We start from the raw sequence: 27,028 nt of genomic DNA, 5'->3' as shown, positions 1-27,028 counted from the left end.
ATCCCCCCAAACAATTCTCCTATTTATCGATATTCAAGAGATTCCAACGATTATTCGTATATCAACGATTATGCGCGAATTTGATTCCAACAGTAGGAATAGTAATGTATTTCTACAATGTAAGATGTAATTCATGCCGTTTGTGTTTACCACATGGTTTGTTTACCAAAAACAAAACAAAGCAAAACACAAAAAAAAAAAAAAAAAAACCCACATGATTTTCAGATTGGGCTGAGTTTTCCTGGTTTCTTGATTAATTTTTCCTACTATTTTGGGCCTGGCCCAGTAGATTTTGAGCTTTTAGTCAGTAATTACCTTTTTTTCATTAAAATAAAAAGAAAATGAAACTAGAACCAGATCTAACCTCTAACATCTAACTTACTTACTTTATTGTTTGATTCACAGAACCAAAACTGGACTGATTTGATTTGATTTGAACAAGAGAAGAGCATGGTTGGGTTCCACCATTCCAGTTCTAAAAGGGAAACTGAACTAGGTCGGTTCGTTTTGTCGCCGACATTACTGTCGATATAAACTCTAGTTCCACGAAAACTGGAAAACCCAAGACCTGAAATTACATAAAATTCAAAAGAACCGAGAGTTTACAAAAGAAGGCGGCAAGCTGCAATGTCAACTGCGGATGGCGATGTCTCAGAAAGCCTCTCAGATATCGACGACTCCGAGGTATGCAGATAAAGCAGGCATTGCTTTCTTATTATTTTCGTTCAATTTTCTGAAATGTTTTCGTCGAATGGTGTCTGCCCATTCTCCATAAGTTGATGAATTTTAGGTAGGTGCTCAAATATTTCGATGATAATAAGAATTTTTAGTTTGCATGCGACGTTGTTGGAATTTTATTTCGTAGTTATTGTGAAAAGTTCAGTTCTTGGTTCATGACAATCGACCACATTTTCCATGTCTGATAATTAAGGGGATAAATTTAATCAAACGCAAAAGCAGAGATCCTGAAAGTTACACCCACCTGCCCATCAGAGAACACTTCCATCATAGCCCACTCGGTAGTCCGTATGGCGATTTGGATTCCTATGCGATTGTTGCTTCTATTTTTCGTTTGTGAATTTCGATATGGAAGAACTCATGCTTCTGTTTTTTAGGTTGCTGGGTACCTTAACAGCAAGGAGGCGGCGCGGTTTAAAAGATTCATTTGGGAAGTACTTAACAAGGACTACGATCAGGTAATGCCTTTGCAAGTTTATAAGTTTTGGCACATTTGTTTTCACAAGGATTTGGTGCAATGTTAGGCAATTTCGTAGTTTCTGTTTGTTCGATGGTTTTGTTCTTATTTTTCGTCTATGTTTTTTATGGCCACGACTGTTCAGAGTGAACGATTGAGGGGATTTTGCATTTGATCATGACCGTACTAGTATACATTTTCCTTGTATGGGTTTCTGGTTTTCTTCCTTCCACTCTTTGCCTCTGCATTCTTCCTTTACTCTTTAGCTCTGTGATTTTTTGGAAGTTCTTAACTCAATTCTTTCTTTGTAGTACTTCTGTACTCTCTCTTTTCGTACTTGATTCAAAAACCCTAATCTTTGACCTCTCTTTGCTTTCTGGTTTCTCTAACTTTTAACCCCCAAATTCAAAAAGCATGCTCCTAACTAAAATTTGCAACAAACAGTTTGTCTTCCAGACAATTAACTTGTTTTTAGTCCTAATCTTTGAAACTATGGCTAATCTACGAACAATACTTCTTTTAAGATCCTAAGCACATAAAACAACAAATTCTGAATCCTTAAGCCCCACTAAATAGGCAATTTCAGTTATGATAGAGCACATGTCTTGGAACTGGTGTCTTGCTTGCACTTTTTATGCATTTCGTTGCAGTAAAATCATTCCTTTCAAAGAAGGACCTTCTAACCAAAATCTTGAATTTATTCATTATATCACTGGATATGGCTAGCTTAGCTATGTGGTTTATCCCAATATTGACTTCATTTGAGTTTATCTTTGCATTTTTCTAGACTGTCATGTGTGCATTGTTCTCTAAAATGTATGCTTGGAAGATTCATTCAGCTTATTCACCATTCTTCGTCGTTTGTGCCTAAATTCTCAACTGTTATTGGAGTCACACCTGCTTACAAATTAGTATTTTTTTAATCTTATCTGCATTTGATTTATTTTTTAGTTTTTCCCTTTTGTTTATCTGTCTTTGTGTTACTGCCAGCATTGAGCCTTACTTATTGATTTCTAATTTTCTACATACAATGGATAAATTTGGCAGGGAAAGAGTAGAAAACGAGCCAGAAAAGCCAAGAAAGCTGCACCTGCAGAAAAAACCGCCAAAGTTTCTACTGTGATAAATAACAAGGAGGTAAGGGAATTAGCTGATGGATATGCTTCGTTTAAGTATTATTCCTCCAGCATGATGCAACTTATATCTTACCCAACAATTATTTACATGGCATTCTTTTTTCGCAGAGGCTGAGTTCGAAAATCGACTTTGATGCTTTGAAGAAATTAAATGAAAAGCTTCTAAGTATCTTTTTACTGGCTTATTTTAGAATCATTCTTGCTTTACTCATAGCTCTGCAATTCGTATATTATGTTGTCAAACATTATATGTCTCGTTGCCTGTGAACCTAATGCAGATTGCAAAAGACTAAAAAAGCCAAACAAACCTGGTAGACTAATAGTATGTCAAACTTTGATAGTCGTCACATGTTACTTGTTTATGTCTGGTCAGTCGGCAGACACCAATTTTTGTATAGTGGAATAAAGGTCTATCGAAGTTGTACAAGCTATGGCAGGATAAAACCTAAATATGTGAAACCATGATCTTTATACAGGTTGTTTGCTAATCGAGCAGCTAATGGAAGACTTGAGGAAATAGGAAATGTTATATCTCGTTATATGGTTGATAGTTTTTTTGGCCATATATAATAATTTTGCAATTGTAATTCCTTGTTAGGAATCCTAAGAGGTTTTAGAATGTCTGTTTTTACGAGCAACGGCAAGAACTTGTCAATGTATCCTGAATTTGCTTAATCTGACCTTTTTCTCCGTCTGTTTTCAGGGACCTGGATTTGAAGAACGCAAGGAGTCTAATTGCGGCAGTGGTAAGCAGCTGTCAAATCAGAAAAAGATTCATTTTGAAGTTAGTCATGATGAGGAGCTCGAACATGAAAATATGTACAGTGAAGAGGCTGAAGCCGGAGAAGGCTACGACGATGATACACATGTTGCAAATGACGAATATAATGGATACAATTATGATGAAGAATACAATTACGATGAGGGATATAATAACGACGATGGATATGATTTTGACGAATTGTGACTCAAATGGTCAATGTTGTTTTCTTGATTTTGGTTAACTTTTCGTGATTCAGTGAATTCATGTTGTGATCGAAGGGTTAACTGATTATCTGTCCTGTTTTTTGAGAATTTTTTGAGAAGCATTTACTGGTTCTTAACAATTGTATCTGTCTGAGGAATACAAATTTGAGGATTGGATCATGTTATGATCTAAAGCTTAAGCAGTTAACTGTTCTGGTTTTCGCCAACTCTTTGCGAAATATTGTATTGTTCTTAGCTATTTGTATCAGTCAGAGTGAAATTAACTGAGCGTTGCTTGTATTACATTCACTCCAGAAAAATTATTCGATGTCGAAAAATCTTGACATAACACTGACCGAATAGCATGTCTTGGTTCAAATTCCTAGCTGTTCAGAGTTTGCTAGAAACAGCAAGGTACTTTGTATGACGGCCCTGAGCAACAATCTTCCCAGTCTTCTTCTTCCTGATCTCAACACTAGCAACACCAACAGTCTTCCCGACACGTAACGTCCTGGACTCGATCTCAACTTCCTCGCCAGGATAAGCCGAATCCAAGTACGACACATTGATCTCCACCAAAACTCCGGAACTGAGAGCTCCAGAGGAGAGGATTGCAGCTGATCCTATCAAATCCACAAGGGTTGCTGTGGCTCCACCGTGCAAGAAATTGCCCCGTTCACCAAACGCGGGGGAACTGTGAAGGAGCAAACAATGTGTCCGGGTTCAAGGAGATCGATATTAACGCCTTTCAGGATGAAGGGCTCAAAGAACTTGTCGGGCAGACCATCCATGGCGATTGCCATTTCACCTTCTTTCTCCAAAAACTTCTTCACTATCTCCATACTTGTTTCCTCGGCTCCTTCTTTCTTCATTTCAACTACTGCCTTCAATTCGAACTTCTGTTGCTGATTTGATGCCTACGAGCGTTTCTTCTTTCGGAATTTTAATCTGCAAAAGGATTTTTTTTCAGTCTCAATCCCAACAAAAATAATAGTTCTTGATCAAAATTATGCAACTCTGGGAAAAAAAAACAGAAAAAAGATCATAAGGGAACAAGTTATATATCCATATTCTACAATTTTACCAAAACGAGGGCAATCCTTAGCGCAACAGAAAGATCACTCCTTACAGCCTTGTTGGCTTGGAGTCACCCTTTATGATATTACTAGAGCATGAGAAGATCTCAATCATACCAAATTGAGAAATCAATTTAATCATATGAAAAATTATACGATTCATTTTCATTTCATCCATTCCAATCCGATCCTACAGACCAAACAAGGCCTTAGGTTCTAACCAAACACACAGAAATTCACAAATAGAAAGATTTGAATTATATTTTGCATTGCATTTTCTATCATTTTCCTTCCAAAGTTTCCTGGGAATCAAGCAGTACACCCTTAAATTACATCCATGGAGGGGAAAAAATGAGAACTTGCATACAAACAGATCAACCCAGAGACGGTAACACAAACCAAAATTTCATAAATATTTTCCGAGAATCAAAACAACCATATTCTTCACAATTCCAGGAGCAGTTTATACAAATTCCCATGTTATTCACAAAATTCAGAAACAGACGCATAAATCAAGGATAATCTGATAAAAAAATTAAAAAAAAAAAGACAGAGAAACAGAGCTCTTAATTGAATTAATTAATTAGAGAAAGCTATAACAGAGAGATCTGAACCTTGAGGGCTGTCAGCTGCGTCCTTTCTCTGAGTCAGTTCGTTTGTAGAAATGCGAGTGAGACAGAAGATAGACGTGAGATGTGCAAGAGGGGTGTTTTGACCAACAAATGAAAAAGCAAACAGAGGTCAAATTGGAAGTTTGGCATCCCAACTCATTCAATTGACAATAAATTTTTTTTTTTATCTTTTAATTAAACACAATTACCAATACCTTAGGGAATTTCAATAGCTAGCAACTCACTCTTTTCGCTATAGAGATTTCAATGTGCTCACAATACGAAGCGAAACATTATATATGTTATTTTATAATTTTAAATTTTTTTATGTGTCTAGTTGTAGTAATGATTTCTTAACTTTAATTCAATTCAAACAATAATCCATAAATTAAAAATTCATTATCATTAAGCCTCTAGCTCAGCAAAACGTGCAACTGTGTTCCCTCAACTAAAAATTTATTACCCTTTGTCCTCAACTTTAATCTAACTGGAAAAATGATCTCTCAACTTTAACCCAATTGAAGCAATGATCCCTCAACTTTAACTCAATTGTAGAAATAGTAATTCCAACATAACTCATTTTGACAAAATTCTGACGAAGTTGATGAAAAAGATCATAGCTAGAAGTTTTGATGAGTTGAGGGATCCCAATTGTAGCAATGGTCCTTTCAACATAACTCATTTTGACAAAATTCTGACAAAGTTAACGAAAATAATTATAGCTACACGTTTTAATGAGTTGCGGGACTAATGATAATAGATTTTTAGTTAATAGATCATTGCTCCAACTTGATTAAAGTTAAAGAATCATGTTTAGCTTTAATAGATGCATATAAACAAAATGTATAACATGTCACGTATTCCATTCATTTTTCACGAATTAGTAGAATCTCGACCAAATGAAGTCAAAATTGAGTTAAAGGGGCAAAGTTACGATTTTTTTTAAAGATAAACATGAAAGGCTAAATGAAATTAGCAGAATCTCAACAAAGTGAAGGGGAATTGGATTAAAGGGCAAGAACTTGTTTAGGTTCTAAGGTTTAACAGCTTTTACATCTAGTTAAAATATGAAGAAAAAAAAAATTAATTACTTCATTTTTTTTCTTTTTAATAAAAATAGCATTATTGAATTAAGTTTTAGAAAGAAAAAAAGAAAGCATGAGATCAAACCAATAATAAAATGCATAAATATCATATTACTTTTCGTGGTTCTACATTTTAATTATTCTATAGTTGTTGAATAAACAAATGCTGGTTTGAAGAATACAGAGACTGACATTGGCTGAGACTAATCATGCCACTGTATATACTTATATATACTGCTCCCATGAGGCCATATATATTTTGGTTTATGCAAGTGGGAATTGTCATTTTCATTCTCATACACTCATAGTAGGTTAAAGAGAGAGGAGAGAGAGGAGAGAGGGGAATTCCAGAGCTAGTGGGCGAAAGAAGCCGCCATCTCTGATATCTTCCTACCAGTTTGCTGCTTGCTTCTGCTTCAGCTCCTCCATCTTCTGCTTCAACAGCAGGTTCGGGTATCTCTCTCTCCTCTTTCTCTCTCTTCATATGCTACGCACATATAAAATACAGGAGATCAACCGCTAACCAGCTATCTTTCTCTTTCGAAATGTTAAAGTTCATCCTCAACTGTAACCAACAGATGCAATCAAAAGCAGTATATCTCCTATGGTCATTTTGGTTTTCATCCCAAATCCATCTAATTGATAGACTAAAATTTTATTAGTTTAAATAATTTGATCAAGATTTTTAGCATCATTTATGATATTTAACTCATGCATTTATACATTTAATGTTCCACAAATTATGAAATTTAAGCAAATTTAAATAATATTTTAAATATAATAAATACTTACAAAAATCAATTTTAGAGTAATATGTTTTTCACAAAAATTATAGCAAAAAATAATGTACCCACATAATTATTAACTTATTTTGAAAATAATTATTGATCTATTTTAAAACTAAAATAAATCATATAATTAGCATTGGTACATGTAGCAAAACAAAAAATTATGGATACAAATACAAATAAAAGTTTAAAAATTATGGTCACAAAAAAGAATTAATATATGGTTACAAATTAAATTAAAGCAAAATTTGTATAAATTAAAAGAAAGGTTGCAAATTAAAAATGGGTACAAACTAAAAATAAAAATGTATAATAAAAATTTAGCTATAATTAAATACCAAATGTAATGTTTTTAACACTCATTGATATATTTAGAAATAAAAAATATTTTATTATTAAAATAATTATAACTTAGATTTAATCAAAAATAAAAAAATTAATGAAGTAGAAAAAATAGAAATGGGAACTAATTTTTCCACTTCCCCGTCTGTTTGCTTAGTTTAAAAAATTTAAAACACTGCTGTGGTTTGGCAATATTTAATAATTATTTATGCATTTAATATATTATCCATGATCAAGCTTATTTAACTTTATGGAAAACTCATCAACTTGGGCCGCAACTTGATCGCACTGCATGCGGTGCAAGCTACGTGTCTTTACACCAATGTAACTTGGCAGAATATGTGTATTCCTTCCCTTTCCTACCCAATTTGTATAACTGGTTAATATAAATTATAAGTTTTATTTTATGTTAAAGAGAGATAAATTTATATTGATGCTATCTAATATTTATTTTATTTTATATATTTATATATATATATTTTTTTTAATTTCTGATCGTCAGATAGAATGAATAAAATAAAATAAATAGAAAATAGCATTACCTTTTACTTATTGATGCGATTGCGAGGATGAGTATGAGTCTTTGATATGAACAATATTTTTCCCCTAACATTGAAAAGGAGAAAATCATAGTACTGGTTTGTGAATTATTACTAAATTGTAGTTTTAGTCTACAAATGAAAGATCTATTAAAAGTACCGTATGAGTTCGACAAATGTGAAGCGTTAGTCCTTCACACTAACTCTGTAAGAATCTTTGGCCAAAATCCGAGGAGTACCTTCAAGAAGAGTAAATTAGAGAATTGCCCGTATGCTCCTTTTAATAAGAATCCTTAAAGAATTAGCCTCAATAACCAGTGTTCCATATTTTGTTTATAGATTAAAGATACAATTGAGGTCGAGTTTTGGCGTAGTGGAAATGTTGATAATTTGTGATCCAAAATGGTCACGAGTCTAAGTTGTGGAAACTTCTTTGTAAAATTAAGGTAATATTGCATACGTTAAACGTTCTTTGTCAGCTCTTATAATGCATAAGTCTTATTGGTTTGAGCTGCCCTTCTTATTGGTTTGAATTTACGCCACATTAGTTCTTTCGTTGCTATCGAGTAGCTTGGTGTTCTAGGAGGAACTGGCATTCACCTTCAGTGTACTATCTTTATACCACTTGAATATTAGGGATAGACTACACTTTTCAAACACTAGCGTATCACAAAAAAATTGTCAATATGGATTTTTCAGTAATTGGTTTCTGGTTGTTTATTCTAAGAACAGGGAATAATTTTGGGAGTTAATTTTTTGAGACATAGCTCTAAATTTGTTTTCTTTTTGCTGATTTTCGAAGTAGTTGCGAGAAGTGGTTCTTTTGAACCAGTTGAATTGATTTCTGTGATTGCATGTGGAGTGTGTTTTTAAATTTTGGTAGTCGATCTCAGAATGTGGTGGCCTTTTGGGGAATTCAGGTTTCTCCCAATCTAAATTTGGTGTGTGTGTGTGTGTGTGTGTGTGTGTGTGTGGTGTGTGTTTAGCTGAGGTGAATTTGAATTTTGCGGACAGTTTGGTTTTTTTTGAAAAATTTAGGTTTGGATAAGAAAATGACGATGAGCAAAGGAGAAGTGCCAGACTTGGCAATAGGCCTTAAAAGTTGTAGTCATCTGTTCAACTCTATTTTTTTTAATTTGTCATCTGAGTTCATAGAAAGCTCGCATCTCGGTTAATTTTTTTATTAGGGGTTTTGACATTTTATTTTGTATGGCTCGTTGAGGTGGTTTTTGCAACCAGGCTTGCATTATTGTTCAAGACTAACTACTGTGATAGTAGAGTGTGGCGAATTCTCTTATTTACATCTAAATTTGAACAATTTATTGTATCATAAAGGAAAAATGAATATGAGATGATATTGAAGAAGGCCTAGCAAAGCATCTGCCTGCTAGCTTGATTCAAATACCGCAACCTCAGTTATTGTTTAGGTGAGGTGTTCTATATATATGAAAATCTTTGAGTCTTGAATATTTTAGGCATTACGTCAGCAACTTGAGATAATTGTAAAGCAGTACATATAGCGTTGATGCCTTTTACTTCACATTCACACGCGTATTTGTTTCGTTGGAATTAAACTTGCAATGTACAGATTTATGCCAAGGAAAAGTCAAGGCCTTTGGAGCTTGATATTCTTTGTTAGAGTTTCTATTACAAAATTAGGGAGCTATCCTGTCCATTTATGCTTCCGTTTAGTAAGATTGGGGTAATAAAGATTTCTAAGGTGTTTTCAAAGTTGTTTTGGAGTTGCATTCAGTTCTCGGAAAACCACATAAGAAGCATTTGTCAATTGATGCCTTATGGAAAATTTTCGGTTTTTAATCCTCCTTTTGTTTTAGTTTCGTGTTAGCACATGGCATATTTTGTTTTGGTTGCTGGTTATTCGATGTGCCGTTCAATTTGGGTATCATTATGTGAAAATGATTCCTAGCTGTTGCGGATTATAGCAGCACTTCGTTTTGATTGTAAACAAACTGTATACTTAATCTTTGTCTTGGGTGTAGTATGACGTTTAACGATTGAATTTGTAAGATGGTGTAGCAATTTTTTAAGAAACTTATTATTTCTGCCAAGTGCTCAAGTATTATGTCTCTACTTTTTTACTTTTCCTTTTTTGTGTTTTTCTTTCCATGTAGTAGGCTGATACTTGGAATTATGATATTGATGACACAATACGATCTACAAATGAATGTTTCTTATAGAATGCATATCCATATATAGCAAGCAAAGTTTGACTTCATTGGTTCTCAGGTACCACATCTTTTTAGTTCCTTTGTGTGGAAACTATTCATGCCTGTTACGACTAATACATTAAATGCCTGCAGCAAAGCGCATACATTTTCTAGTTAAAAACTATAAAATTGCATTGTTTGTGGACTTCAAGAGAAGAAGAAAAAACTTGGATTTGGTAAGTATAAGAACGGATAATGCTTGGGAGACCCCTCTCAAATAGGTTTTATGGACCTCTCTACCACTTCATACCTTATGGTTTAACGTCAATTCTTGTGTCAGTATTATAACTATTGCACCTTAAGGCAGCAAAGAGTCCATAAGGCTGCAAAAGAAGAAAAAAAATATTGCATCTTAAGACGGCAAAGAGTATAAAAGTCTCACCTTTGAAATCTCCTTAGCATTTCTTCTTTTAACTTTCTCGTACATCATTGAACTCAGACAAATTTTTCATCCCGATCGAATTTTCAGTGCAGCCACAAATATTGAAAAAGTCCTCACCTTATTTGTCCTTTGAAAATGTCCTCGTCTACTTTCTAAACTTATTGTATTGCCACGATATATTTTATACACAAAATTATCAATGATATGGTATTCTTTGACCGGACAAACTTACGACATAGATGCAAATGTTCCAATGTTTTAAGTTAATCGCATAGTATGTCATGTATTTTGCCACACATAATAATGTAATTTGTTTAAATATTCTCACAATGATATTCTCGTTATATGCCGTATCAAAATCACTAACTAACAAAAAAAAAAAACGTTAATCCATCTCCATAATTACAAGATTTGACCATCTGCTGAGCAAAAATGTTAATCCACTAGTCAATCCGTTGATATTTTCAACAAGAACCGTAGGTAAACATTTCAAGACTAAGTCATTAAAGCAGGTCAATCTGTAATATTATAATATACAATTCAAGTAATATGATCAAAGCCTTAGAACCTTGGACAGCAATATGTGCACATATAAATTGTCGATATATGACTAACATCTAGTGGTCTTGTTTTTACATGCATGATTCAAGTCAGTGGGAGAGAAACGGGTCGCCCGTAATAAGAAGAAAAAGAAGAGAGACTTGTTCTGCTCTCCCAATTCACGAAGACGGAAGTCACTGGTTGGGCTGGTCCAACCAAGAAAGGCAATGGGGCATTGCTTGTTCTGTTAGGTTCTAGTAGGAGTCGTCTACCTTTCTTCTTTTACTTCACGGTTTCCTTGATAGCTGGAAGTTCTCCAAAAGTACAAAGGCTGGAGGACTTGTACCATCCATTCCAGTGTCGTTGAATTCTGTTCAACAGCCCAAGGATTTGGAGCGCATCTTGTATAAGAAGTGTCGGCCGTTTAATTAACTCCGTCGAGGAGAGCAAGTTCTGCACATGTACAATATGAGATGAAATTGATGATGAGGATACTATTACTCTGCTTCCTCAACTGTTTCTGGTTTCAGCTGTCCTTTGCTCAAAATGCTACCACTGATCATCTGAAGGTTCTCTCTCTCTCTCTCTCTCTCTCTCTCTCTCTCTCTCTATCTCTCCCCCCCCCATACTCATACACACTTTGCCCCATATAAGTGTTTTTGACCAGGAATGGGCTTCTTTCCCTCAACAAAATGACATTTAAGTGTTCTTCGACAATATGAAATGAAGTTTCGAAGAAATTATTGTAAAGCCCTTTTTCTTCCCATATACAAAACATCCAAAAATAAGGGTAACTTTCCTTTGTAATAATCAATTTGATCTCTCATTTGATTATTCAAGATGGTCTGGTAAGTGGTAACACAAGTCAAATTATGGTGTGATATAATCTAATACACACAAGGACTGAATTAACTGAGAATGCAGTGAGGGCGTTGAACTCAATATTTGAACAATGGGGACACACAAGCAGTGCCGGGGCTGTGGAATATCAGTGAGAACCCTGCAGTGGATCCGCCATCAACGGCACCGAATTGAGATCCCCGATAACAACCCAGCCATCGCTTGCGACTGTACTTACGACAACGGTACTACATGCCACATCACCAAACTGTATGTTAAACTACTCTCTCTTTATGAACAAGATTCTATGCCAATGCTGATTTTTCGCTAGCTATACCTATATATATTAGTCAATAATTTGACTGTGCCACTCCATTTTATAAAGTTCTAAATGTTCAATCTTTTTGCTTTCCAGGAGAGTGCATGCTCTGTACAACGAGGGGTGTTTCCAGAAGATTCTTGGATCTAAGATATCTCGCAGTTTTGTATGAATTTTTTCCAACTCCCTTCTCTGTTTTGGTTCATCAAAATTATCAATTGAAATCAAAATATAGTGATGTCGTAAGGATTAAGGATTACATTTTGTTTCAATTTCTGTAGGAAAATTGATATGAATATTTCAAGGTCCCCTACCGGCATTCATTGGCAATATGTCTGCATTGATTATATTGTAAGTAGTGACAGAAAATTTGTTTAAGTACTCATACTTCTGATGAGACTCGTCGCAATTTGTATACTTCATTTTGAATATCATAATCTACAGTTATGTTCTTTTATACCTTTTCTCTATTATTTACACCGTAATCTACACAAAACCATTATGATTTTATTGAATAATGCAGTACTAGTTTCTTGTAATGTAATGGTGCTTATCTTTAGTGAACTGATATCTCCATTCAGGTCAATTGGCCACAATTCATTCTCTGGGCCCATCCCCAAGGAGCTTGGAAATCTTACGGAACTAAATATGCTGTAAGCCATGAAAAATGAGAAAGCGTTCAGTAAAATTTTGTGTCATAAACATTAGATGCAGAACCTTCTATCACTCTTCAATAATTGCTTTCAAGTAATTGTTGCCTGTTCAACATGACTTGTAGGGCCATCGGATCAAATAATTTCTCCGGAACACTCCCTCCAGAACTTGGTAATTTAGTCAAGCTCCAGCAAATGTAAGTGGTTCGTTAAATCATCAAATTTGAATTACATGTTAGTTCCTTGTGCATAAGCAAAATTGCACCTTATCGTATAAATGGGTATTAATCAGTTGCCTTAGATTTTCACAGTTACATGGACAGCTGTGACTCAGTGGTGAAATTCCTTCAACATTTGCCAAGCTCACCAGCACGCAAATCTTGTAAGAACGGCTCTTAAATTGTATTTTAGATTTGTTTGTTTATCTAGTACTTTGAGATTGCTTTTCTTGGATGAGCTTATTATAAGTCAACTTTTTGAATTTTAGTTGGGCATCGGACAGTCTTTTCTCAGGAAAGATACCTGATTTCATAGGAGAATTGGACCACAACTCACTTCTTTGTAAGCACAGAAAATTTTGATCTTATGCAGTTTATGAAAGCAGACCTGAGATGGATAATTTGTCACAAGCTTCTTATATGTTTCTGTAGGCGATTTCAAGGGAACTCTTTCGAAGGCCCAATACCAACCGGCTTTTCTCAATTGACCCTCATTAAAGTCTCTGTAAGTATAAATGTTTCATAAATTGTAATTCTTTCTCTTTCTCTGAAGACGGGATTTCAGTTATTTTGCATATAATTATGTAGGCAAATCAGTGATATATACGATGGGAGCTCCTCTCTTGATTTCATAAAAAATATGAAGAAACTTGACTGAGTTGTAAGTGAAGATTCTTGTCGATCCATATACTTTCATCCAACTTTTTCCTTTTGAATTTTGATATCTTACTCCATCTACTTTTTATCAAATTTGATGTGAATAACAGAAAAACTACGAAACGCATTAATCACTGGTATCATCCCATCTGATATTGGAGAATATCAAAGTCTACAGATACTGTACGTACCAGCGCATATAAGCGTGAGTCCCAACGAGGCCAATTAGTTTTCTTTCATTCTGATTGCTCCTCTCAACTTATCGTTGGTGTTGCAGGGATCTGAGTTTCAACAATTTGACAGGCCAACTCCCAAGTTCTTTGTTCACCATGAGTTCTCTTACATCCTTGTAATCCCCGTCATTATTATATTTTGCTTGCCTCATCATACATAAGTTATCAAATCTTTAACATTCCCTACTTTGATTGAAGATCTGGACTAATCCTTATAGATTTTGTGCACATCTGACCTTTTTCTTGCTCATCTCTTTTTCTTTCTGGGTGCCTTCTACCATAATCGAAATGGCCAGGGTTTCTTGGAAACAATAGTCTATCTGGACCTCTTCCGAGCCAAAAGAGCAATCGACTTCAGACTATGTAAGTCCTCGTTTCTTAAAAGTAGTCCTATAGAATGTACTGAGTCTACTGACATTGAAACTAGTACTTTGTACGTGCGTGTGCACGTGCATGTATGTGTTTGTGCGTTTTGTAAGCATTCTAATCCTTTATCTTACACAAGTTCTTATAACTTTCATGCATTTTGTGTCTTCTGATTCTATTTTGTTATTTGCAGAGATTTGTCTTACAATTATTTATCAGGAAGCTTTCCCCAGTGGGTGATCACACCATCGCAACTGTACGTCTCCTTTTATCTTTCATCTTCATTTTACAGTTTAAATACCCAGAATATGTTCGGACAAAAAATATCACTACGATTCGTTCTCACACTACTTGCCTATTAAGTTTTGATCCTGTACGTGGAATTTTCATTTGACAGAGATATATTTCTTCACATGTTAATTGATTAATGATTTTATGCAGGAACTTAGTGGTCAACAACTTCACATTTGACAAAAAAGACATAACGTGAGTTGAAGTTTCTGTTGCCGGTTTTTAGACAAGCAATACTATCACTACTCTTCCACTATATGTTTCTATCTAGATAACTAATAATTGTTCTTTGTGTTCGCAGTACTCTTCCTGGATTGAATTGCCTCCAGAGAAACTTTCCATGCAATCGAAATACCCCACGATGTAATTTGCTTTTATGTCACCCAACATTTATTGTTTTAACGCAATGTCATGTTAGAGGAAAAGGCATTGCTTCTCTAGTTATGTATACACATGGATATAGATAGCAAGCATGTTTTCATAAGTTCAGTAATAAGCATAACTGGTCAGAAATATGTGACTCAAAAACATTAGTATGAGTCTTCAATTTGAAGTTTCATCGCTAATCATGGTAGATTATGGTATTACATGAAACTTACAGATGCAAACTTCTCAATCAACTGTGGTGGACCGCAAATGATGGGACGTGATGGCATATTGTATGAGGCTGAAGACTCAGATCTTGGTCCAGCAACATTCAATGTAACCAGTATAAAGCAATGGGCCGTCAGCAATGTTGGTATGTTTTCTGACGGAGTGAACCGACCGTTTCTGGTAAATACCCTTGCACAAGTCGCCGGAACAGATGTGACCCCGGAGCTTTTCCAGACTTCAAGATTGTCCCCAGGATCATTGAGATACTATGGCCTGGGTCTTGAGAATGGACCTTACACTGTAACATTGCACTTTGCAGAGACGGTTTTTGATAGGCGCATTCAGCAAACTTGGGAAAGTCTAGGACGACGTGTATTTGATATCTATATTCAGGTATGGCTGCTTATGGAAAATAAAAAATAAAAATTCTAACTTATTTGAAGTAAAGACTCATTAGGTAGGTTTTCGATAGTTTAAGCTACTTTAATCAAAAACAAAAAATCATCAAGGTTTCAGTAAAAAAACATTGGTAGTTAGAGACCGCATCCAAAGTCTTCCATGATTTAAAGGAGACTAGACTTATTACCTAGCTCTTCATTTGGTTGCTAGGGTACCCGCAGGATAAAGGACTTTGACATATCCAAGGAGGCAGGTGGGGTTAACGTAGGAATTATGAAAAGATTCAATGTTAACGTGTCAGAGAATTATCTTGAAATTCATCTGTTCTGGGCTGGTAAAGGGACTTGTTGCATACCCAATCAAGGTGATTACGGCTCACTAATAGCAGCCATCCATGCTGCTTCAGGTATAATTTGTGTTAACTAGTAGAGATTTCCTATGAATGGTATAAATGTATTTTTCTACTGCTAATTGACACTGAAGAATTCGTCTGTTTTATTGCTTAGATTTTACACCAACAGTTTCAGGGCTTCCACCAACTACTTCAGGAAAGAAGAGCAAAACTGGGTTCATAGTTGGTATTGCAGTTCCTGTTGGAGTTGTGAGCTTGCTATTAATATTTGCGATTCTATATACGAGAAGGAAAAAATCAGAAAAAGAGGACGACGAAGGTAAATGACCATATTATTAGTGGTATCCAATTCAGGTTTCTCTGCTTTGACATTAACACACAGAAGTATGCTTTCACGAAAGTAAAACTTATGTCACACTGTTTCGTGAATGTGCAGATATTCTAGGATTAGGCCCTCGACCAAATACTTTCAGTTATTCTGAGTTGAGAGCTGCAACTGAAGATTTTCATCCTTCAAATAAGTTAGGAGAGGGAGGATATGGCCCTGTTTACAAGGTGAAATCCGTATTACATCAGTATCATGTCCTTGAAGTAATGACAAGAGAAAGGGAGAGAGAGCAAACGAACGAGCAAGAGAAGAAAATAAAAGCTTCTTTTTTCTTTCCCTTCATGTCAATAAATTGTGTTTCTGTGTACATTGTAGGGTACACTTTCTGATGGGAGAGTAGTGGCTGTGAAGCAACTTTCAGTAGCATCTCACCAAGGGAAGAGTCAATTTGTATCTGAAATTGCTACCATATCTGCTGTGCAACATCGGAATCTAGTGAAATTGTATGGATGCTGCATTGAAGGCAGCCAGCGCATTTTGGTTTATGAGTATCTTGAAAACAAGAGCCTTGATCAGGCACTTTTTGGTACAAACCTATCTACTTTTAGGTTGCATAGAAACGGCATTGTCTGCAGTTTCAAGCACTCTAAAATTGTTAAGAAATGTTTTTGATTGGATGTGTTCACTCATATTTCAGGAACAAGTAACTTGCACCTTGACTGGCCTACTCGATTCAATATATTGTTGGGAACAGCAAGAGGACTTGCTTACCTTCATGAGGAGTCAAGGCCAAGGATTGTACATCGAGATGTCAAAGCGAGTAATATTTTGCTCAGTGCAGAACTCTCCCCAAAAATATCAGATTTTGGATTGGCAAAGCTTTATGATGACGAGAAAACCCACATCAGCACCCGGGTTGCAGGGACAATGTTAGCCATCCTTTATTGTTTTTCCAGAGGATATATACATTACGGCCACACATTTATACTTGCATGAAATTTTAACACATCATGTTAATAATGCCTTTAATGATCTCAAGCAACATTGTGCAACCATTTGATTATCTTGCATTGCAGAGGCTATTTGGCACCGGAGTATGCATTGTTTGGACATTTGACAGAGAAGGCCGATGTGTTTGGTTTTGGAGTCGTTGTTTTGGAGATCCTCAGCGGGAGACCAAACTCTTACAATAACTTGGATTCAGAAAAGATTTATCTTCTTGAATGGGTAGGAATTGCATTCGCCTAGCTTCATTTTGGCATTGTTGTGAAAAACTTATTTATACTTTCCTATGACCGTGGCATAATGTTTTTCAGGTATGGACTCTACATGAAAATGACCAAACTTTGGGGCTGGTGGATCCGAGATTGATAGAGTTTGATGAAACTGAAGCAACTAGATTGATAAGAGCAGCTCTCATGTGCACGCAGGGATCACCGATGGCGAGGCCATCTATGTCACGCGTGGTTGCAATGCTCTCTGGAGACATTGACATAGGCACTGTCATCTCGAAGCCAAGCTATTTGACAGACTATGATTTTAAAGATGTAACAACATTGTCAACAGGTAGATTTTTAGTGGGGGATGATACCCCATCAACTGCATCCAAGGATAGTAATGTTCACCTCAACTATCAGCCGGGAGGCAGCAATGCAAGTGGCGCTAACACTCCCTGGATTGACCCTGCGCCTTCTCCTGTAAACGTCACTCAATCACTGCTAGCTGGCATTAGAGGAGAAGGAAGGTGATAAATATGGAGAAATGAATTCCGCATACTCCCTTTATCTCTTTGCGCACCATTGTACTTGTTTTGGACCCTTTCCTTCTATATAATACACATTTAAATAATTAATTGTAATTGTACATTAGCTTTGGCTTTTGGCAGTGGGCAGAGGACTGGCATGCCAGATTTGAATATATCTTTGGCAAATGGAGATATGTTCACGAAATGTTTATAGATATGTTCACGAAATGCCAGATTTGAATATATCTACTTATTCTTACAAAATGTTTATAGATATGTTCACGAACCACCACCACTGGATGGAGATCCCACCACTAAAATTTGAGAAAAACTAATGAAAATAGCTTAAAAACTTTGAGTTTTAACAATAAGGACAAAATAAAGGGTTAAGTGAATAGTACCAGGATTAATTTTTTAGTGTAAAAATATGATTTTTCGTTAAAGTGAACAGTACCACGAGTTTTTCGTTAAAGTTCCCTAAAATTTAAGAATGTGTTCAGGGTATTCAGATAAGTTAATAAGGCCTTTCTGGGTCTATAAATGTAGCCTAGATGTTGATGGTCCAGTTGCAGAATAGAGGAGAAGGCAAATTTTTTATTTGTCACCTTAACTTGTATTCAAATTTCAATTTGTTACCTTTTTTGAAATAATTTATGATGAGAGAATTTTGAACGTGGGACACTTGGGTGGAAACGCAATAGCATATTCATTACAATATTGACTGCAATACAAAAACAAACTCAAAATTATGAGTATATTTGTTATAGAGTGTTACAATCTTTTCACGATTCAGGTCTAACATCAACAACATTTTCTACTTTTGGATTCAAATATGAGCTTTCCTCCCTAAAAAATTAGGCAACAATTGAAATGATTTGGAGCCTAAGTTTTTAGGAGCGGAAAGTTCATGTTTGGAGTTAAAAGGAGAACAATGTCGTGTATGTTAAGCTTGATCGTGAACTAAAACAACTTTATATAAGAGGCATGTGCAAGTGTAATACTCCGTATTTTAAAAAGTGGACATATATATATATATATATATATATATATATATAAGTGTCAAAGTGTCAAAGTACTTTTAATTTGTGTTTTACGCTAAAGTTTGATAAACCAAGTTTTTTTTTTTTTTTTTATTTAACAAATACATATATGTTTCACCGATACTTTGCTACTCTTTTGGTTTTAGTTTGAGGTGTGATTATAACCATGGGTTTTGGAGCTTTTAATTCACCATCATCTGGATATCCCACCAATTTGTAGAGTTACCATATGTTTTGTTCCAACAAGCTTACCATAAGATAAACCTTAACGTGGCCTTAGACATGCATCCACCTTACATGATATTTTTTTGTTCATGATTAACTTAACACATGTTGCTTTGCTATTGGAACATATTTCATTATTAATGATTAGTTTAACGAATTGTCTTGCTCTTCGAACACATATTATGGCTAATAATTTGCCCACTACTTGGTGTCTTTCTATTGGAACACTGGGAAGCTTTTATCCTCAAGTTAGATTGTACATGTTGTGAGAAGGAAGATCTCATACGATCCCTATAAAGGAAGGAGCAAGAACTAGAAGAAGGACACGAGGAAAAAAAAGGAGAACACCACACCAGCAAGAACACACTACCAAAAAGAATGTAAACGCTTTAAGTCATCTTTCATACTGTGTATTTGTAAGTCTCTCATATATAGTGAAATACAAATGAAAGCAAACCCCAGTGGATATAATCAATTTGGTGAACCACTCCAATACTGTGTGTTTATGTGAATGTTTGTGTTATCAAGTTCTAGTGAAGCACCATTATCCAACTCCGTGAAGCACCACCAAATCTCCCTCTATTTTTCAACGAGAATCCTGAGAAAGAAATCACATACAAATCCCAGAAAATGCATAAGAGCTTACCCAACAAATCTCTCCACCAAACTCATCATCATTTTCTCCTAGTTATCAAAAGAAAGAATTTCGAGAACCAGAAATTCGTCATATCTGTTTTGCAGATCAAATTACCATTTTCTTTAGTTCAAATCAAAAAGCCGTCTTCAAGAAAGTTGTTCGTTAACTCGTTAAATACAATACATCCAAATATGAGATCCATAGGAGCTGTATAACTTCAGAAACTCAGGTATAATCAGTGACTGCTCAGCACTCGTCTGTCAACCAGTCAGGTCTGTTGTGAGCTTCGAAACTACGTTTTCTCTTACTCATATCAAAATACTTTCTTCATAAAAATTGTTCCTTATTCTCTCTACCTTAACATATCAAAGTCTCAGAAAGATCTAACTGTCCATTCATTACAGAAAGTCTCAGAAAATCCTCATAAAACCTTACAGTCATGTTTGGAGCTTAAAAATCCAACTTACTGTGATCAAACAAAAACACTTCCTTCACAAAATTATTCCTTATCATCTCTTCTATAAATTATCCAAAAAGCTCGACAACCTAATCTGTATGTTGGCCTATACATCAGTTTGAGCAGCTTATGTAAGGTTGAGCTGGCCTTCTCAGCCAGCCTCTTTGGCCTACATCTCCATTTTATCTTGCTCACCAATTCTACTCCTGTTACATATGCAAATTTTCAGCTATATTAAAGAAGATAAGGGTTTGAAGAAAAGCATAAAAGGAGGAAAGAGAAAGAGAGGTGTCGAGGGAGTTGTGAAAGGCAAGGAAAAGAAAAGAAAAGAAAAGAGTATGAGCAACAAGTTAATAAAAATGAAAACAACAGAGAGAGAGAGAGAGAGAGAGAGAGAGAGAGAGAGAGAGAGAGAGAGAAGAGTGTTGTTTTGTAGTTTGTCATCTGTGATAAGAGAAAGAAGGGGGTGTTTGTGGGAAGTGAAGGTGTGAGAATAGCCTACCGGAAGGGAAAGAACTGGAAGAAAAGAAAGAAAATAATGAGGTTTTGGAAGGTTGGGAGAGAGTTGAAAAGAAAGAAAGTGGTAAGAAGGAGTCGGTTAATGAGAAAAAAAAATGTGAGTTGGAGTGGGTAAAAGGGTTTTGAATCTGATCCACACTAAAAATAAAGAACAAGAATTAATGAAAGGAGAAATATACGAAAGTGTTAAAATTGAAATAATGAAATTTTAAGGAGAACAACAACATGATGGTAATATAATCTTTTACCTATTTAACTTTAATTCTTGCTGATATCATTTTATTCGACGTTAATGATGCTTTATGTGTTTGGATTGATAAATGAATTATTGTTTTACACTTTACATTTGGATAATCATGAGAATATTGGCTTTCATATGTTGCTTTAAATATGCATAAGCATTCATGAAAAGCAAGACAAAGAGTTGAAAGATCTCATCTATAAATATCCAAGCTAGGGTTCCCTCTAAGGAGATATAACGCATATCTGATATCTCATCTAACATGTACATGCTCAAACACATCTCTACATGCTCATCCAACTCATGCATGGAACTATTTGATTCTCCCTTTTTGACGAGGAGATATGTAGGCAATCATTTTCGAATTTAGTTACATCCCCCCAAACAATTCTCCTATTTATCGATATTCAAGAGATTCCAACGATTATTCGTATATCAACGATTATGCGCGAATTTGATTCCAACAGTAGGAATAGTAATGTATTTCTACAATGTAAGATGTAATTCATGCCGTTTGTGTTTACCACATGGTTTGTTTACCAAAAACAAAACAAAGCAAAACACAAAAAAAAAAAAAAAAAACCCACATGATTTTCAGATTGGGCTGAGTTTTCCTGGTTTCTTGATTAATTTTTCCTACTATTTTGGGCCTGGCCCAGTAGATTTTGAGCTTTTAGTCAGTAATTACCTTTTTTTCATTAAAATAAAAAGAAAATGAAACTAGAACCAGATCTAACCTCTAACATCTAACTTACTTACTTTATTGTTTGATTCACAGAACCAAAACTGGACTGATTTGATTTGATTTGAACAAGAGAAGAGCATGGTTGGGTTCCACCATTCCAGTTCTAAAAGGGAAACTGAACTAGGTCGGTTCGTTTTGTCGCCGACATTACTGTCGATATAAACTCTAGTTCCACGAAAACTGGAAAACCCAAGACCTGAAATTACATAAAATTCAAAAGAACCGAGAGTTTACAAAAGAAGGCGGCAAGCTGCAATGTCAACTGCGGATGGCGATGTCTCAGAAAGCCTCTCAGATATCGACGACTCCGAGGTATGCAGATAAAGCAGGCATTGCTTTCTTATTATTTTCGTTCAATTTTCTGAAATGTTTTCGTCGAATGGTGTCTGCCCATTCTCCATAAGTTGATGAATTTTAGGTAGGTGCTCAAATATTTCGATGATAATAAGAATTTTTAGTTTGCATGCGACGTTGTTGGAATTTTATTTCGTAGTTATTGTGAAAAGTTCAGTTCTTGGTTCATGACAATCGACCACATTTTCCATGTCTGATAATTAAGGGGATAAATTTAATCAAACGCAAAAGCAGAGATCCTGAAAGTTACACCCACCTGCCCATCAGAGAACACTTCCATCATAGCCCACTCGGTAGTCCGTATGGCGATTTGGATTCCTATGCGATTGTTGCTTCTATTTTTCGTTTGTGAATTTCGATATGGAAGAACTCATGCTTCTGTTTTTTAGGTTGCTGGGTACCTTAACAGCAAGGAGGCGGCGCGGTTTAAAAGATTCATTTGGGAAGTACTTAACAAGGACTACGATCAGGTAATGCCTTTGCAAGTTTATAAGTTTTGGCACATTTGTTTTCACAAGGATTTGGTGCAATGTTAGGCAATTTCGTAGTTTCTGTTTGTTCGATGGTTTTGTTCTTATTTTTCGTCTATGTTTTTTATGGCCACGACTGTTCAGAGTGAACGATTGAGGGGATTTTGCATTTGATCATGACCGTACTAGTATACATTTTCCTTGTATGGGTTTCTGGTTTTCTTCCTTCCACTCTTTGCCTCTGCATTCTTCCTTTACTCTTTAGCTCTGTGATTTTTTGGAAGTTCTTAACTCAATTCTTTCTTTGTAGTACTTCTGTACTCTCTCTTTTCGTACTTGATTCAAAAACCCTAATCTTTGACCTCTCTTTGCTTTCTGGTTTCTCTAACTTTTAACCCCCAAATTCAAAAAGCATGCTCCTAACTAAAATTTGCAACAAACAGTTTGTCTTCCAGACAATTAACTTGTTTTTAGTCCTAATCTTTGAAACTATGGCTAATCTACGAACAATACTTCTTTTAAGATCCTAAGCACATAAAACAACAAATTCTGAATCCTTAAGCCCCACTAAATAGGCAATTTCAGTTATGATAGAGCACATGTCTTGGAACTGGTGTCTTGCTTGCACTTTTTATGCATTTCGTTGCAGTAAAATCATTCCTTTCAAAGAAGGACCTTCTAACCAAAATCTTGAATTTATTCATTATATCACTGGATATGGCTAGCTTAGCTATGTGGTTTATCCCAATATTGACTTCATTTGAGTTTATCTTTGCATTTTTCTAGACTGTCATGTGTGCATTGTTCTCTAAAATGTATGCTTGGAAGATTCATTCAGCTTATTCACCATTCTTCGTCGTTTGTGCCTAAATTCTCAACTGTTATTGGAGTCACACCTGCTTACAAATTAGTATTTTTTTAATCTTATCTGCATTTGATTTATTTTTTAGTTTTTCCCTTTTGTTTATCTGTCTTTGTGTTACTGCCAGCATTGAGCCTTACTTATTGATTTCTAATTTTCTACATACAATGGATAAATTTGGCAGGGAAAGAGTAGAAAACGAGCCAGAAAAGCCAAGAAAGCTGCACCTGCAGAAAAAACCGCCAAAGTTTCTACTGTGATAAATAACAAGGAGGTAAGGGAATTAGCTGATGGATATGCTTCGTTTAAGTATTATTCCTCCAGCATGATGCAACTTATATCTTACCCAACAATTATTTACATGGCATTCTTTTTTCGCAGAGGCTGAGTTCGAAAATCGACTTTGATGCTTTGAAGAAATTAAATGAAAAGCTTCTAAGTATCTTTTTACTGGCTTATTTTAGAATCATTCTTGCTTTACTCATAGCTCTGCAATTCGTATATTATGTTGTCAAACATTATATGTCTCGTTGCCTGTGAACCTAATGCAGATTGCAAAAGACTAAAAAAGCCAAACAAACCTGGTAGACTAATAGTATGTCAAACTTTGATAGTCGTCACATGTTACTTGTTTATGTCTGGTCAGTCGGCAGACACCAATTTTTGTATAGTGGAATAAAGGTCTATCGAAGTTGTACAAGCTATGGCAGGATAAAACCTAAATATGTGAAACCATGATCTTTATACAGGTTGTTTGCTAATCGAGCAGCTAATGGAAGACTTGAGGAAATAGGAAATGTTATATCTCGTTATATGGTTGATAGTTTTTTGGCCATATATAATAATTTTGCAATTGTAATTCCTTGTTAGGAATCCTAAGAGGTTTTAGAATGTCTGTTTTTACGAGCAACGGCAAGAACTTGTCAATGTATCCTGAATTTGCTTAATCTGACCTTTTTCTCCGTCTGTTTTTCAGGGACCTGGATTTGAAGAACGCAAGGAGTCTAATTGCGGCAGTGGTAAGCAGCTGTCAAATCAGAAAAAGATTCATTTTGAAGTTAGTCATGATGAGGAGCTCGAACATGAAAATATGTACAGTGAAGAGGCTGAAGCCGGAGAAGGCTACGACGATGATACACATGTTGCAAATGACGAATATAATGGATACAATTATGATGAAGAATACAATTACGATGAGGGATATAATAACGACGATGGATATGATTTTGACGAATTGTGACTCAAATGGTCAATGTTGTTTTCTTGATTTTGGTTAACTTTTCGTGATTCAGTGAATTCATGTTGTGATCGAAGGGTTAACTGATTATCTGTCCTGTTTTTTGAGAATTTTTTGAGAAGCATTTACTGGTTCTTAACAATTGTATCTGTCTGAGGAATACAAATTTGAGGATTGGATCATGTTATGATCTAAAAGCTTAAGCAGTTAACTGTTCTGGTTTTCGCCAACTCTTTGCGAAATATTGTATTGTTCTTAGCTATTTGTATCAGTCAGAGTGAAATTAACTGAGCGTTGCTTGTATTACATTCACTCCAGAAAAAATTATTCGATGTCGAAAAATCTTGACATAACACTGACCGAATAGCATGTCTTGGTTCAAATTCCTAGCTGTTCAGAGTTTGCTAGAAACAGCAAGGTACTTTGTATGACGGCCCTGAGCAACAATCTTCCCAGTCTTCTTCTTCCTGATCTCAACACTAGCAACACCAACAGTCTTCCCGACACGTAACGTCCTGGACTCGATCTCAACTTCCTCGCCAGGATAAGCCGAATCCAAGTACGACACATTGATCTCCACCAAAACTCCGGAACTGAGAGCTCCAGAGGAGAGGATTGCAGCTGATCCTATCAAATCCACAAGGGTTGCTGTGGCTCCACCGTGCAAGAAATTGCCCCCGTTCACCAAACGCGGGGGAACTGTGAAGGAGCAAACAATGTGTCCGGGTTCAAGGAGATCGATATTAACGCCTTTCAGGATGAAGGGCTCAAAGAACTTGTCGGGCAGACCATCCATGGCGATTGCCATTTCACCTTCTTTCTCCAAAAACTTCTTCACTATCTCCATACTTGTTTCCTCGGCTCCTTCTTTCTTCATTTCAACTACTGCCTTCAATTCGAACTTCTGTTGCTGATTTGATGCCTACGAGCGTTTCTTCTTTCGGAATTTTAATCTGCAAAAGGATTTTTTTTCAGTCTCAATCCCAACAAAAATAATAGTTCTTGATCAAAATTATGCAACTCTGGGAAAAAAAAACAGAAAAAGATCATAAGGGAACAAGTTATATATCCATATTCTACAATTTTACCAAAACGAGGGCAATCCTTAGCGCAACAGAAAGATCACTCCTTACAGCCTTGTTGGCTTGGAGTCACCCTTTATGATATTACTAGAGCATGAGAAGATCTCAATCATACCAAATTGAGAAATCAATTTAATCATATGAAAAATTATACGATTCATTTTCATTTCATCCATTCCAATCCGATCCTACAGACCAAACAAGGCCTTAGGTTCTAACCAAACACACAGAAATTCACAAATAGAAAGATTTGAATTATATTTTGCATTGCATTTTCTATCATTTTCCTTCCAAAGTTTCCTGGGAATCAAGCAGTACACCCTTAAATTACATCCATGGAGGGGAAAAAATGAGAACTTGCATACAAACAGATCAACCCAGAGACGGTAACACAAACCAAAATTTCATAAATATTTTCCGAGAATCAAAACAACCATATTCTTCACAAATTCAGGAGCAGTTTATACAAATTCCCATGTTATTCACAAATTCAGAAACAGACGCATAAATCAAGGATAATCTGATAAAAAAATTAAAAAAAAAAAAGACAGAGAAACAGAGCTCTTAATTGAATTAATTAATTAGAGAAAGCTATAACAGAGAGATCTGAACCTTGAGGGCTGTCAGCTGCGTCCTTTCTCTGAGTCAGTTCGTTTGTAGAAATGCGAGTGAGACAGAAGATAGACGTGAGATGTGCAAGAGGGGTGTTTTGACCAACAAATGAAAAAGCAAACAGAGGTCAAATTGGAAGTTTGGCATCCCAACTCATTCAATTGACAATAAATTTTTTTTTTTATCTTTTAATTAAACACAATTACCAATACCTTAGGGAATTTCAATAGCTAGCAACTCACTCTTTTCGCTATAGAGATTTCAATGTGCTCACAATACGAAGCGAAACATTATATATGTTATTTTATAATTTTAAATTTTTTTATGTGTCTAGTTGTAGTAATGATTTCTTAACTTTAATTCAATTCAAACAATAATCCATAAATTAAAAATTCATTATCATTAAGCCTCTAGCTCAGCAAAACGTGCAACTGTGTTCCCTCAACTAAAAATTTATTACCCTTTGTCCTCAACTTTAATCTAACTGGAAAAATGATCTCTCAACTTTAACCCAATTGAAGCAATGATCCCTCAACTTTAACTCAATTGTAGAAATAGTAATTCCAACATAACTCATTTTGACAAAATTCTGACGAAGTTGATGAAAAAGATCATAGCTAGAAGTTTTGATGAGTTGAGGGATCCCAATTGTAGCAATGGTCCTT

The 27,028-nt window shown here is 35.5% G+C and overlaps 5 protein-coding genes and 1 long non-coding RNA gene across 9 annotated transcripts; 4 read left to right on the top strand and 2 right to left on the bottom strand.

Annotated features, from left to right (window-relative positions):
* The first annotated feature begins 344 nt into the window (after window positions 1-344).
* On the top strand, window positions 345-3,485 carry LOC125476548. Of its 2 annotated transcripts, XM_048582815.1 has the most exons (5): window positions 345-684; window positions 1,116-1,196; window positions 2,243-2,332; window positions 2,440-2,497; window positions 3,035-3,173. In XM_048582815.1, exons 1-5 carry the CDS (start codon window positions 628-630, stop codon window positions 3,046-3,048), a joined length of 300 nt encoding a protein of 99 aa, XP_048438772.1. In that variant the 5' UTR covers window positions 345-627; the 3' UTR covers window positions 3,049-3,173. The 2 variants fall into 2 exon arrangements, with proteins under 2 accessions (XP_048438772.1, XP_048438771.1); XM_048582814.1 differs by lacking the exon at window positions 2,440-2,497 and having other exon boundaries at window positions 348-684; window positions 3,035-3,485.
* Window positions 3,486-3,527: 42 nt separating this feature from the next.
* On the bottom strand, window positions 3,528-5,145 carry LOC125476550 (acyl-coenzyme A thioesterase 13-like). The gene is given in 3 exon segments (XM_048582818.1): window positions 3,528-3,971; window positions 3,974-4,245; window positions 4,988-5,145. Coding segments are annotated over 2 exon segments (480 nt in total). The 5' UTR covers window positions 4,170-4,245; window positions 4,988-5,145; the 3' UTR covers window positions 3,528-3,687.
* Window positions 5,146-12,349: 7,204 nt separating this feature from the next.
* Window positions 12,350-12,895, top strand: LOC125476554. Its single transcript, XR_007257885.1, has 3 exons — window positions 12,350-12,398; window positions 12,629-12,700; window positions 12,826-12,895. It is a non-coding gene; the product is annotated as an uncharacterized LOC125476554 (long non-coding RNA).
* Window positions 12,896-13,712: 817 nt separating this feature from the next.
* Window positions 13,713-18,006, top strand: LOC125476545 (probable LRR receptor-like serine/threonine-protein kinase At1g56130). The gene is made up of 14 exons (XM_048582808.1): window positions 13,713-13,780; window positions 13,853-13,924; window positions 14,106-14,171; window positions 14,368-14,430; window positions 14,616-14,660; window positions 14,767-14,828; window positions 15,067-15,452; window positions 15,669-15,864; window positions 15,965-16,129; window positions 16,247-16,365; window positions 16,514-16,724; window positions 16,836-17,067; window positions 17,215-17,365; window positions 17,455-18,006. Exons 2-14 carry the CDS (start codon window positions 13,905-13,907, stop codon window positions 17,884-17,886), a joined length of 2,148 nt encoding a protein of 715 aa, XP_048438765.1. The 5' UTR covers window positions 13,713-13,780; window positions 13,853-13,904; the 3' UTR covers window positions 17,887-18,006.
* A 3,712-nt stretch (window positions 18,007-21,718) lies between these two features.
* On the top strand, window positions 21,719-24,899 carry LOC125476546. Of its 2 annotated transcripts, XM_048582811.1 has the most exons (5): window positions 21,719-22,058; window positions 22,490-22,570; window positions 23,617-23,706; window positions 23,814-23,871; window positions 24,409-24,547. In XM_048582811.1, exons 1-5 carry the CDS (start codon window positions 22,002-22,004, stop codon window positions 24,420-24,422), a joined length of 300 nt encoding a protein of 99 aa, XP_048438768.1. In that variant the 5' UTR covers window positions 21,719-22,001; the 3' UTR covers window positions 24,423-24,547. The 2 variants fall into 2 exon arrangements, with proteins under 2 accessions (XP_048438768.1, XP_048438767.1); XM_048582810.1 differs by lacking the exon at window positions 23,814-23,871 and having other exon boundaries at window positions 21,721-22,058; window positions 24,409-24,899.
* Window positions 24,000-26,521, bottom strand: LOC125476549 (acyl-coenzyme A thioesterase 13-like). Of its 2 annotated transcripts, XM_048582817.1 has the most exons (3): window positions 26,364-26,521; window positions 25,030-25,622; window positions 24,000-24,459 (listed from the first exon to the last, which is right to left on the bottom strand). In XM_048582817.1, the coding sequence occupies exon 2, from the start codon at window positions 25,544-25,546 to the stop codon at window positions 25,064-25,066; it is 483 nt and encodes a 160-aa protein (XP_048438774.1). In that variant the 5' UTR covers window positions 25,547-25,622; window positions 26,364-26,521; the 3' UTR covers window positions 24,000-24,459; window positions 25,030-25,063. The 2 variants fall into 2 exon arrangements, with proteins under 2 accessions (XP_048438774.1, XP_048438773.1); XM_048582816.1 differs by lacking the exon at window positions 24,000-24,459 and having other exon boundaries at window positions 24,948-25,622.
* Window positions 26,522-27,028: the final 507 nt, after the last annotated feature.

Source organism: the organism of the source record quoted next, unplaced genomic scaffold (genome assembly GCF_019419815.1).
Source record: "Pyrus x bretschneideri cultivar Hongxiangsu unplaced genomic scaffold, Pyrus_bretschneideri_v1 Contig19, whole genome shotgun sequence".
Lineage (NCBI taxonomy): Eukaryota > Viridiplantae > Streptophyta > Magnoliopsida > Rosales > Rosaceae > Pyrus > Pyrus x bretschneideri.
This window is presented reverse-complemented; position numbering and strand designations above follow the sequence as displayed.